This window comes from Anabrus simplex, chromosome 7 (assembly GCF_040414725.1).
Source record: "Anabrus simplex isolate iqAnaSimp1 chromosome 7, ASM4041472v1, whole genome shotgun sequence".
NCBI classification, from domain to species: domain Eukaryota; kingdom Metazoa; phylum Arthropoda; class Insecta; order Orthoptera; family Tettigoniidae; genus Anabrus; species Anabrus simplex.
Genome location: NC_090271.1, coordinates 111659137 through 111672682, shown reverse-complemented (window position 1 = coordinate 111672682; position 13546 = coordinate 111659137). Strand labels below are relative to the sequence as shown.

General features: G+C 38.8%; 1 protein-coding gene across 1 annotated transcript in view; it reads right to left on the bottom strand.

The window, feature by feature from the left end:
• LOC136876942 (esterase E4) overlaps positions 1-13546 on the bottom strand; it is a 215031-nt gene that overhangs the window by 174868 nt on the left and 26617 nt on the right. Inside the window, exons 4-5 of the mRNA XM_067150707.2 lie at positions 7130-7315; positions 466-665 (exon numbers count right to left, since the gene is read on the bottom strand). Coding sequence (XP_067006808.2) covers positions 466-665; positions 7130-7315 — 386 coding nt within the window. The remainder of the gene's footprint in view (positions 1-465; positions 666-7129; positions 7316-13546) is intronic.

Below are 13546 nucleotides of genomic sequence, written 5' to 3'. Positions count from 1 at the left end.
GAGTTGGACGGAGTGGCCGTGGCCTTAATTAAGGTACAGCCCCAGCATATGAAAATGGGAAGCCACGGAAAACCATCTTCAGGGCTGTCGACAGTGGAGTTCGAACCCACTATCTCCTGAATACTGGATACTAGCCGCACATAAGTGGCTGCCGCTGACAAGCTCGGTATTATTATTATTATTATTATTATTATTATTATTATTATTATTATTATTATTACCATCATCATCACACCTGAAAATCGTGACCACCTGGCCACAAACCTAATTCCATCGGGTGTGCAGAAGAGGGCGAGTTTTTCAGGACAGGTCGAACTTTGAAGAGGGCACAATTAAATGAAAACCACTAGGCTCAAAAGGATTCCTGTGATTTATACACACAAATATTGCAAGATTTAAACCCTCAGACATAAAAGAAACTCGCATCAATAGTTATTTTCCTGATAAATCTGTACGTAGTCTTACCTCTTCAGATTTTGATGGCTCCACTGCTTTCAGGATTTCACGAGGATCAGCTTTGCTCAGGAATTCGAACAGTGTTTTCTTGTTCGTCGCTCTGCATCCCATGGCCTGCCCTAGGCGGAATGCTCTAGAGACTGGATTGCGGGATATTCCCCACCAATTCAATACTACACCACTCTGGATAATTGCGCGGTGGAACAGCCCTGCACAAAGTAGAAAAAAGGAAAGATCTGTTCAGGCTGTTGCTGTAGTAGTTGTGTGGTGGCCTACTGTAGTACTTGTAGGATTTCCGAAAGATTTAGCAGATATTTTAGATTCAGGAAATTCAATTGCCTGCATTTTTATGAATAAAACTGCGTTTGCTTCATTAATTGAATTTATTTCAGGATGATCCAATAAATGCACACACGCACATACACACACACACAATTCTAATTAACCATGAACGGCCTCACTCACTAATTACTGTCTATTTACACGTCTTTCTTCCTTACGGCGCAGCGGGTGGTCCGGCCCATTGCTATACCCTACCTGGGATGGTTATGAACTTATAATCCTTACTTTCACTTCCCCAAGTCCGGTCACCTCATACAGCAGCTGTGTGCAGACTGCTGGATCTGAACACAGGGCTACGGGCCACTCAGCACACGTTGACTATTCGTTGATTCGACTCCACAGACAGTCCAGTAATTCACACAGTCACATGCAGTGAACAACCAAATAGCAGCTCAGCAGTATTCAACAGCAGGACGATACTCACAACAATGAAAAATAACACACGTCCAAATACCCTCACACTAACGATAGCGGCTTCCCTCGCTGACTCACGGCGTTCATCAGTCCACAGAAAAGCACAAATACACAGTACTCTCTCGGGTAGTACACAGTCTTCCGTTCCACACGTCTTCAGTCTAGCCACTCTCAGGACACTCCGATACAAACAACCACAGTTCCTCGTGCAGACCTCGCTAGGACCCTAGAGACAGGCAACACTTCTATCCCTCTCAGCCCAGCCACCGAGTCCAACACTCACTCCGAGTCCAGCACCAACGCTGACTTCATCACGGAGCCCAACTCTGACTAATTGTCCTCGGCTAGCCTCCGCTTTTATAGCTCGCGTGATGAGAACCAGAGCATTCGCGAGGTGGCTAGGGGTGGAACATTCCCGTTGAATCTCCAAGAAACTCGCAGTTAAGCTAACCGACGAGAATAATACACGGAAATACCAGTCATGCCCTCCAGGCCAGCTGGGAGCTTACCGATCGGCTGATTCACTAGTCCCTTCCAGGAAGCTCCGAAAGGGGCTACCACAGGCCTGGTACGTAAAGGTATCATGATTGATCTATTCAAGGCTGTTGACAGGGTAGAACATGGAAGATTAGGCCTACTGGCGAAAATGAGGGCTATTGGAATTTTTAAAAAACGTGACTGAATGGGTAACTAAACTTCTCGAAAATGGAACTCAGAATTAAAGTATGTAGGTAAAACTTTATCTGATCATTTAATGATTTAGGAGGAGGGGGAGTTTCACAAGCAGTATTATTGGGCCTCTGTGCTTTCCTATTTAAGTCGAAAAATTTAAGAAACGAGATTTCCACTTCTGGAGGTGTACATGGCCGTGAGGTTCACTCAGCCTACACCAAAAATGAGTACCAGGTTAATTCCTGGGGACAAAGGTGGCCGAGTGTAGAGCTAACCACTCTACACCATCATTTGCCGTGGTTACGCATGGTGGAAGCCTTTACCTTCCACCCGTCCTAGGTCCTCCGTGGTCTGTATGGAGATAACTTTGCTTTTTTGCTTTCTTATATGATTATGAATGATATGAGTAAGGAACTGGAATCTCAGATAATGATTTTTGTGAATGATGTTATACTCAATAAGTTAAAGGATTGTAAGCGACTGCAAAAGGACCTCGACAAACTTGTGAGATGAACGGCAGACAATGATATGATGGTTAGCGGGATGAAAAATCAGATTTAAGTTTCTCAGTTTTAATTACTTTGTTGATGGAAGGACAATAATTCACGGGAATCACTGTTAGTACCTAGGTGTTAATACACGGAAAGATTAATCACATGATTGGAATTGCAAATAAGGGTTATGAGAAGGCTTCGGATAGTTATGCATTCAAAAATACCAAAATATGCATGAAAATATGCACTAAAATGTTGTTCATTGAAAAACATAAATCTGATATCAATCAGCAACACATTCATTCATATTATAAAAGTAAATGTTACACTTTAAACATCGCCAAAATAAATAAAAAACCGTACCATGCATGATGCAACAGGTGCTAAAAGACAAACTTTATGCCTGTTTTCACTTAAAATGGTTTTGAACTCAGAAAACACTCTTTTTGCATCACGTGCCACAAGTGGAGCATACTCCAATTTAACGAAATCAAAGACTTCCAGTATCGCTTCACCGAAGTCATTAGAACTGCAATCTGCATTTTCCGAGAAAACTTGATTTGTTAGGTTCAGTAGGGATCGTTCAACTTCTTCGGCAATTCCTGTACTAACTTAAAGGGACAGTCCTTTTTCTTGAAATTTCTTGATGGCTAAGGGTATGCACATCAAATTGGAACGGACGAATATAAGTTGCTCGAAATTGCCATATTTGTTAAAGACTTACCTTGCTTCTTTAACAGAAGCAGCTTCCTCAGAATCGAGGCCTTCAAATACTTATTTTGCTATTTCAAAGTAATCAGCATAATAAGCAGCAGATTCGAGCCGCGTTCACAACCTTGTATGAACTGGTGAAGGCGAGAGTGGTACATTACTTTCTGTATCCGAAAACGTATTCACTTTGTGTTGGTCCAGGTTTAACTAAAGCTGTGGTTACAAGAGGTTGGTGTTTTTGTTTCAAGTTTACCATTTTTTATTTATTGTGTTTCGTTGTTTGAAGATGTTGAACTCCGTCAGTTGAAAAGTCTTCAGACTAACATGCATGTGCTTTCAATACATCACTAACAGTTCTCTTCTCCTTAGGCATTACAAGTTAAGTAGCAACAACATGACCTGTTTAAACACAAACAAAGCAGGACTGATAAGAACTAATTATGTATGAAATCACGTCTTATTTAACTATTTACGAAGTGGGGAAAAGACAACCCTATCTTAAGTGAAATTCCAGATTTATTTATTTATTTATTTATTTATTTATTTATTTATTTATTTATTTGTTTATTTATTTATTTATTTATTTATTTATTTATTTATTTATTTATTTATTTATTTATTTATTTATTTATTTATTTATTTATTATCTGGTATTACAAATGAAATACAATTTTGAAGGTACAAGGTAATAAAACTAACTATTAGAATTTAAATGTGGATTGCTCAGTCCACTAAAGTGCGGACTGAACAGCCAACAGAAAGTTATTTATATATTCATTGTGCAAATGTTCAGGGCATTCCGTCACTTTGTGGAAATTCCAGCAATGAGTAGGCTTCTTGACTAATTAGGTTGCAGATAGACAAAGCCATGACCGGATGTAGAGCTGGTGTTGTTAATGTTAAACGCGCTACCAACCTGTCAAGCAGGCTACGTGGCGATAACCAGCACAGCTACTACTACTATACTGAGAGTCAACTCAAGACCTTAGCGATCCCTTTGATGTTAGTCAGACTTCTAGTCGGTGAAAAGGCTTCCGCAGCGCCAAATAATTCCCTAGGTTTATTACTTGTTCTTGAAGTCAGGAGATTCCTTCAATTTGGTTAGATATTCTGGTGAACTGACTTGTTGAACTAAAATGTTTGCCCTGTATAAATATGGAAACTATATCACAGGTTGTATGTTATTCGGGTTCGATACCAACTCTTGTATTTCATACGTAGATGGCTATGAATAGTTATTGTTCTCAGTGGTGTATGTAGCAAAATAATAATAATTTAATATGATATTGATATCTTATTGCACTGTGTAGGCCTAATTAGTAAGTTTGTTCGAGTTCATTCCACTGTTGTTAAGTTCGCATAATATGTGGGACGTTGAAGATGGATCCAAGAAAACTGTTGGCAATACTGGCTGCAACAGCGTGTTCAATATTAATAATGGCTGCCAGCTGTGAGCAAGACGTGTGTGATGCTGTGACGCTTGAGTCCCCTGTGAAATACTTTAAGTGGAGAAAAATAAAGTAGAAAATCTAAACCAAATTGTTTTAAACGTTTACAGTAGCCTGCGAGATTAGAATCCACTGTGGACTGTGGAAGACGTGAAAAAGTCCGCGCAGCTGATCGGCGTTTCTGTGTACAGAGTTTACACCGCTCGCTTGGAATTTAAACTCCACGGAAAATCCAAGTCTCCAGCGAAAGATTGATGTGTAAGCTCAGCACTCGCCGTAAATAAAACAGGAAGGGCCTTGACACGGTATGGGAATAGGGTCCTTGGCATATTCGATGATAATAATAATAATAATAATAATAATAATAATAGTAATAATAATAATGTGTACTTTATATTCGTAACCGCCCTCTACCTGCAGAAATGTTGTCATGAGAGGATCATGAGTTCGTTTTTACCTTCCGAATGACGAGACTACAATATTTACAATATTCCTTGAAGCATTGTGTTTTGCAATCCAACTCACGGGTGGGTTTTTCAGCATTTTTAACTATGAGAAACTGCCACTGACAGTCGTTGCACGAGAGCGGAATCGTATACTTATGTTGTAAGTCCCCATGTGCCTCACACAAATCGCATTATGAAATAAAAATAAACCTTGCTTCTCTTGCCTCGGTATTCGTCAGTAATCTGTAGGTTTTACATGGTCAATAAAGGAATAAATAGGTATGGTACGTAATCAAAGTACAGCTATGTGAAAGGAAGTGATTTCGTTTGATGCTTCACTGTTTCAGAATGAAGTACTGTACTTGTCAGATGGACGCACGGCGTTAATGAGAAGCTGGTTGTTGCGGAGATGGAGAACGGTGACGAGACGGGAAAGGGGTACAGGGAACGTGCTCACATGCGGAAGGATACTTTTCCTAAGCTCTTGACTTGAATTTCAGTATACTACTACTACTACTACTACTACTACCGGTAACTAAAATGTTTTCATTCCTTCCCTGAAGGGGGAGGCAGGCCTCCTAGACGGTGACGCCGTCTCTCAGGCCAGGAGATTTGTATCGGAGAAGGTGAGAGTGTTGGCGACCTTGGCATGCACTAGAAACTGTCCCAGCATTCGATTTAGTGCAGGAGAATGTAAAACCATGGAAAACCATTCTCAGGACAGCCGACGGTGGGGACCAGCCCCTTTCCGACTCCCGAAAACAGAGGCGTATAGCCACCCCTCCTCTGCTCGGTTGTCCGGTCGGAGTGCACTGCTGTCGGACCAGAGATCAGCCGTGGCCACTTGTGGGTCGAAACCCACTCTGCACCCACCGACGACCCGCACACCTCAACTTCTTGAATATGGCATGAGTCATCCACAGATTTCCAGCAAATGCATGCCAGATTTTTCAGAACGGTATTGTCCTGCAGAAGCTGATGTATACACTCAAGATGCAGAATACTTTCAAAAAGAGATGGGGAATGCTCTCGCTCGAGATTGTCGAGATTGATGTCACAGATCACGCGACTCTCGCGAGAATCTCGAGACCTATTCTTTTGCTCTGCGATCTGCGGGCGTTGCCGGTGAGGAAAAGTGTCATACTGAGTAATTATTGCCGTCGGTACCGTTCAACATTGATAGCTTCACCCAGTTGCAGCAGCTCATAATACACGACACTGACTTGGCGTTGAAGATTATTGTCCTCCAGAACACATCCATGATTTCCAGCGCTTAGGATTGTGGTAAGGATTCTATTTTTCATCACAGCCGCTATTCAGTGCAAAGGCGATTGCCAATTTTGTCTTTGCAACAGCAATTCAGAAATGGTTGAACGTTTGCTATGTTTCTTCCGAAATGAATGTAGTTCCCAGTTTCCGGCCTTCTGGATCATTCCCACTGCTTTTAAACTTTTGCTAACGATTGACTCATCTACATGTAGTGGTTTCGACAACTCTTTGAGCGTCTGAAGCGAATCCTCTTCCAGTAATGCCCGACCAGGGCCGACTTTGTTCTCTTCGCCAAAATCGTTGCCTTCGAAGTTTCGAAATCAGTCTCTGAAAGTTTTTTCTGATAGATCATGCTCATCGTAGGAATCTACTAGCAAACGACGATTTACATTAGCACATTTCACGAGGTGAAAACAGGACAGTAATGCTTCCCTCAATGCTGTTTTATTCTTGGTACGAAACCGGACGTCTTCAGTGTGATTGAAACGAGTATTCTTTCCACTCCAATTATATGTTACACATTGCTTCTTACAGCCTACTGACGGTACTTGCACGCGCAGCAGCAGCAACCACGTTTGGCTGCTTCTCACTATAGAGCAACAGCGAGAATTAATTCAAGCACCTTACAACATTGAGTGTGGTACGAATTGAATGGGTAGACAACGTGCTATTGGTTGAAGGTGGACAGGACCGGAACGGACAAAAACTGGCCATCCGATGGTAAGAAAACTACGGCTCAGAATGCCTGACCAGTGGTCCACTGACCGAGCTGGTGGCATTGACTAGACCACCGAAGTCCAGGATTGGATAAGGCGTGAGCTTTTCTTTGAGTGTTACTTTTTTATTACATTCTGATATCTTGGTAGAGAACACTTACCTGCAGACATCGGCGACACTGTGTGGCAATGAACACACACCGCTCCGGCACTCTCGCCAAAGAGAGTCACCTCTTCAGGATTTCCACAAAATGTTGCAATATTCTGTTGCACCCAGCGAAGAGCTAGTACTTGATCCTTGAGTCCCATATTTCCAGGCACAAGTCTGTTGTGTAAGCTCAGGAAACCTGAAAAATGTAAAGACACTATCTCGTTACCAGAAAAAAAGAGTCTAGGATTTTCAAGCAAATACAGATACCAATAGCCCATCGAAAGTGCGATCTTAGAGTTCAACGAGCAAGTGGCTGCTCACGTAACTATCAGCTTGCATTCGGAAGATAGTGGTTTCGAAACTCACTGTCAGCAGCCCTGAAGATGGTTTTTCGTGGTTTCCCATTTTCACACCAGGTAAATACTAGGACTGTACCTTAAATAAGGCCGCGGCAGCTTCCTTCCCACTCCTAACACTTTCCTACTCCATCATCGCCATAAGACCGATCTCAGTCGGTGCGACGTAAAGAAAATTGTATAAAAAGTCCATTTTAAAAATCTTACAGTTCCCCACCTGATATTCTAAGAATGATAATAGTCTATCTTAATGAAAGGAAGTCTAAGTGTAGCGATGTAATAAAGGTAAGAAAATAGGTATGAATAGATGAGATTTTAGCAAGCACCCTAAAAATGGTACAGCCCCAGAATGTACCTGGTGTGAAAATGGGAAACTACGGAAAAACCGTTTTCAGGGCTGCCGTTAGTGGAGTTCGAACCCAGTATCTCCCAAATGCAAGCTGAGAGCTACGTGACCCAAACTACGCGGCCACTCGCTCGGTGTTACTAATATCACCATTAATAATGTTATTATGACTATTATTATTTCATGCCATTAGCGTAATATCTCATTTTAATTATTCAATTGCGCCAAAAAGCAATAGGCACAGGAACAATTACTTTTAAAACAAGAAGTTTTTTTAATTTTCCAATAATTTAACTTTTATATTGTGCCGCAGAATAGGCCAAAGAATAGTTCATTTAGCACAATCAGTGAATTTTATGTATTGTGCCCATTGCATTTTCTGGCGTGTTATAAAATGGCGTCAAAGTAGATGTATAGCCCACACATGACAGAATTATATAAAGTGAACTATGATTTAAAAGTTCACAGGAGGGCAAGATCGAGGAGAGAGAGCACAATTTCAAAGGCTGTGAATGAAGAACATTAAAATATCAAGTGGGTTGTTTAAAAAGAAGCGAGATAATATTATTAACATACACTAACCAATTCGCCGAGATACTGGACGGTCACTGAAGACTTTTGGTGCGTACGAAGAGAAAGAAAAAAACCAATTCCAAGTAAAAGACATCAAAATTACTTGTCTTGAGAGGAAGATAGGCGTAATTTAAATATTCAGCGCATAAGAACAGAATTGCGGCGCGAAATAAGAAGATTAAATTTAAATAAGCTAAGCAACTGGTCAGACAAGGACCGTAATGTAACGTTGAAGGCTATTGAAGGTAGAGATCGGAGGACAGAAAACAGTCGAGAATTGTCATCAAGAAAACAGAATTAAGAGATTCAAAAACATTAAAGAACAGAATTGTTATCCGAATTCTATATAAAAATCAAGGCAGAAATAATACTGGAAATACACTGAACCCAGTATTAAATATTTTGGGAATTGTCAGCTCAATAAGCAAGCATATAAAAGGAGTATTGGCGAGATATTTAGACTACGGGAAGCATTGATATGAACTTTTCCATATCGGGATTTATTTATGCTGAAATTAGCGCAAGAAAAAAGATGATGAACATGAGTTGCTAAATTCGCATTGGACTGATCTGGAGACGAGTATGTCACCGGCCAACCAACCAACCTGATGAAGGAGTGGACACCAGCTGATCCATGGTGCCCAGCTGGCCAAGGACAACAGCTGTAGCGCAGACAGCTACAAAATCGTCATAAGCCAGAGAATGACAAGCTAAGTTTACTAAATTATAGTTCTTAATTAAGTTAGGATGTAGTAATCTCATGAGTGTATTAGTGATTATGTGCTTATTGACCATCATAATGATAATTATGATATGGAAAGGATATGTAGATAGTATGAAATACTCCTTTTCGATATTAGTCATGAAGAGGTATCATAGTATACTAGATGTTAAATGTTATTCTTATTACTTTCTCTTTCTTATGCACCATATTAAGTTAATACACTTGATTATTTAGATTTTACATTTGTGATTAATTGGTTCGTAGGCTGTTACTGTAGGATAATTTACATATTATGTGCGTTGGGACAGCTTGCAAAAGGATGAACAGGCACGAGGAACATTTCTTTTAAGTCAGAAAGTGTTATAATCTCAACTGAATTTCTACCTACCATTGATTTTTACATCAATGGAAACACCCAAATCGGTTTTCTCTCAGTATCATATAATCAGTACTCGGTGAAGTGCAGTGTCTGAATTAAGCTTTTCAAGGTTAAGTTGTGATAAACTCGATATATCTCGAAGAAGTAACTACATATATATTGAATGTATTATGGTAGCTAGCGTATTTATGATTATTTGCGAGCATGAGTATAGATTTCACACAGCAAAATGAAAGCATATGCACGTGATGGATTTCTTAAATGGGTTAGGAAGCCGAACATGCTTATTGACCATCATAATGATAATTATGATATGGAAAGGATATGCAGATAGTATGAAATACTCCTTATCGATATTAGTCATGAAGAGGTATCATAGTATACTAGATGTTAAATGTTATTCTGGGAGAAGATGTATGATCCAGTGAAGCGAATATAGATTCAATTAAGATTATTACGTCGTGGGAATTATGTTATATGAGAAGAGATTATAATATGAAGAAAGATGGTTATGTTAAGAAGTATTATTGAATGAGTTGAACGAAAACGATATGCAGAATTATCATGAAATTAATACCGAGGAGATGTATTGATGGATGCTGAATACAAATATTCAACTTCTGGATCAGTTATATGAAGCAAGTGCATGAATAGATTAATTCGTCGTGGGGATGTAGTAAGATAAGGTAGGCATGACTAACCCAAACGCATATGTCAAAGCAAATTATTCTTGCTACATTTAAAATAAGGTTGCATTGTTAGGAAGTATCCATATCGAACGTCATGTAGAGGTAGTGCACGGATTGAAATATGAAATATATATTGTAGCTGTATAATTTAAGGACTGTGTGAAATCACCGCTACACCGGAAATTTGCCCGTGTGGAATTCATAAAAAAGGTGAATGGAAACTATCGTTTAATCTTGCCCCAAAAGAAGGGAACTCTGCAATAACTAATTATTGTACTGTTGAGATTCTTATTGGTTCAAATTGTAATATAACTGTGGGCAATTGCTTCGCCATTGGACTTTTATTGAACGTTTGTTGTCTATGAGTTTGTTATTGGGTAGCTCCGCTGCTTGATAGTCAACTGTTCTGCATGGCGCGCCCTAGCGGCCATTGTTCCAAACAAGCATTCCTGTTCCAGCGCTTGGCTAGTGCAGCCGTCATGTCGCTTGGCTTGCTGCCAGCCGCTATGGCAGGCAAGAATGATTTGAAACCACCGTAAGGTGATTGTGAAGGAAGGCATAGGCCTGTGTAATGACCTTTATATGTAGATTTTGCTACGTGGTGGTGTAATTTTAACTTGTGTGTAAATGTGGAATGCAACCTTTTTCACGACTACGAGTACCTGCAGCTGATTACAGTATTTTTCTTGGGAATATTTTGAATAAAATGCTATAAGTGAGTACTTCAATTGTCTTCAACAATCTGGTAAGTGATCGTCTGGCATGATATTAACTCCTACAGACTCTCCAGGTAATCTTCAGGGGGTTATTTTTCAGTGAGTAAGACGCCAACATGGCTGCCTTCATCAGTGTTTTGAATTAATAATATTTTTGGGGGGGGGACGTCTCGTGAACCACAACCTCAACATACTACTTGCAGGAGAGCAATGTTTATTCGCCAAATTATGTTCTGAGAAGATTCTCGTGTGAAATCCCTTTGATACGCTGGCATTTAAAAGTGGCATTAATAATAATAATAATAATAATAATAATTGCTTCTGTCCAGAACTCATAAAATCTAGTAGAGAGCAATGTGCTCGTTCGGTAAGCTTTCTTGTGGGTTTCTTCTCCCAAATCTGCTTGGGTTAATATTTATATTGTGCTATATCTTGGTGATGTGATAAAGATGGGTTCCCAGACAGTAATAAATGCAATGTTTTCGAACCTACTTGATAAAAATATTGGCTGCTGGACACTCTCTCATATTTATATTTGTTAAGGTGAAATTTTAGGTAGATTCATTATATTTTCTTCCTTCTTAAGTAAACGGAAGTTGCTAATGTTCATACTATTATTGTATCGATCTTGTGACCGATAGGTTGTGTTATCCTGATCTTATCTGTGATTTTCGGTCGCATCTTCCATTATTGAATTCCGCTAATCTAAATATGTCCTACCAAATATGTTATACTTAAACAAGTGAATAATTCTACTGATGCACATACATATGCGTCACCGGAACAGTGTGGTTTAAAATGATTTGCTCTTTAAACTGGAGCTGTGACAAGTGAAGGTGTATGTAGTCTCTTGTATCATTAGCCTCATAAAGGCGACTGAATATTAAAAATTATTTTAAACCCTAGTGAATACTGAAGCGTGCTTTGGATCGAAGTGAATTTAATTCCATTTTCCTTTTTAAAATTAATTTTCATTATTATTATTATTATTATTATTATTATTATTATTATTATTATTATTATTATTATTATTATTTTGAAATCTTCTCTTCCCTGAATTTTGATTAATGTTACTGATCTGGAGCTTCACTCCATTTCTATTCCATTGTTGTTGACAGGCTTTCATTTGTTTTTCTGATAACGGTGTGATAAGTTTGTATTGTAGCGGAGTGAGTGTTTTAACAATACTCGTAACGTGCAGACGTTCGTTGTTGCATGGCGTACCTATGTTGGTGATGTGATGAACTGGTCAAAAGATGAGTTTTAATTGTTTCTACATTATTGTACTACCTTATTATTATTGATTTCCTTTCATTATTCTTCTTTTCTTTTGATGTCGGCTCTTTATTAATTCTTAATTTTATTTTTTGCTTTCCTTAATATTTCTTGAGGACATTGTCAGTGTGTTAGGAGACGCGGTTGAAGGTTTAAATTTGAAACGCTTCCGTGTTCACTGAGGAATTTCAAAATGTAATAAGTTATCATTTTGGGGAATTTTATTGGGACGCGCGTACCCACAACTGGTGCACCTGAGTTATTTATGACTTTCCTTAAGGAAAGATGGTTCGAGCTCGAACAAGTAAATTGTTACAAACACTTAAATTGTCACAAACAAGTAAATTGTAACGAAGCTTTTAAATCTACTGAAGTTAATTGTGTCTGGGAAATTAGTTGTAACTATTGGTATGGTTACTACGATCGGTGGTTTTTTCTGTAAATGAGCCTTGTCATCAGTTTTCTCTTTTCTTAAAGATAATGTTTGATTTTTATTTTCTTGTGTATTTAATTGCACCACCCACCCTTATTATTCTTTTAAATTGTATTATATTTTGGTCTTTTTAAGTGTGACTGAGTGTGTCATTATTGTGAATTGTTCTACCTTCATACTCCTTCCATCCTCTGTTATGGTCGTTAAACTATTGGCTTCGCCCAGATTCCCATCGCTTCTCCTTTCCTGTGTTTGTGTTCTATTGAGGCCGTTCTCTAAGTAGCTGGCGTGATTCACGCTGGGAAGAGCCTCTTATCTCTTTGGTGGTTGCGTTAGCAATCGTGGACTTGGGCTGCGGTGTTGTGCCGCCTGTTTTTTGATTGCCCTGTTCTGAGATTGTTGGTGTGCCACAATATGTAGCTCTGTTGAATAGTATTGACAACTGAGATAATAATTGAGCTATCATAAACAGTGATATGGTTGATTTTTAAATTATTATTTAAACATGTGATGAATTAAAATATTTAAATATCAAATAGTGGTTGAAGATTTAGTATTAGCTCAAATCAAGATTGAGAATGAACAATGTTAATCAGCGCTGATGAAAATGAAATCATTGGATAATTTTAATTTTAATTTTGTGATTTTTGGAACAAATATTTCAATTAATTACTCTCTTTCTTATGCACCATATTAAGTTAATACACTTGATTATTTAGATTTTACATTTGTGATTAATTGATTCGTAGGCTGTTACTGTAGGATAATTTAGACATTAAGTGGGTTGGGACAGCATGCAAAAGGATGAAGACGTTCATCTGAAATTGAATTATGAGTTATTGCGGTCGTATTTCTCTTCTGAATTCACGTAAAACTGGACTATTTTTAAGAAGAATTATAGTGAGAGATGATAGACCAGTCGGAGTATTTTTATTT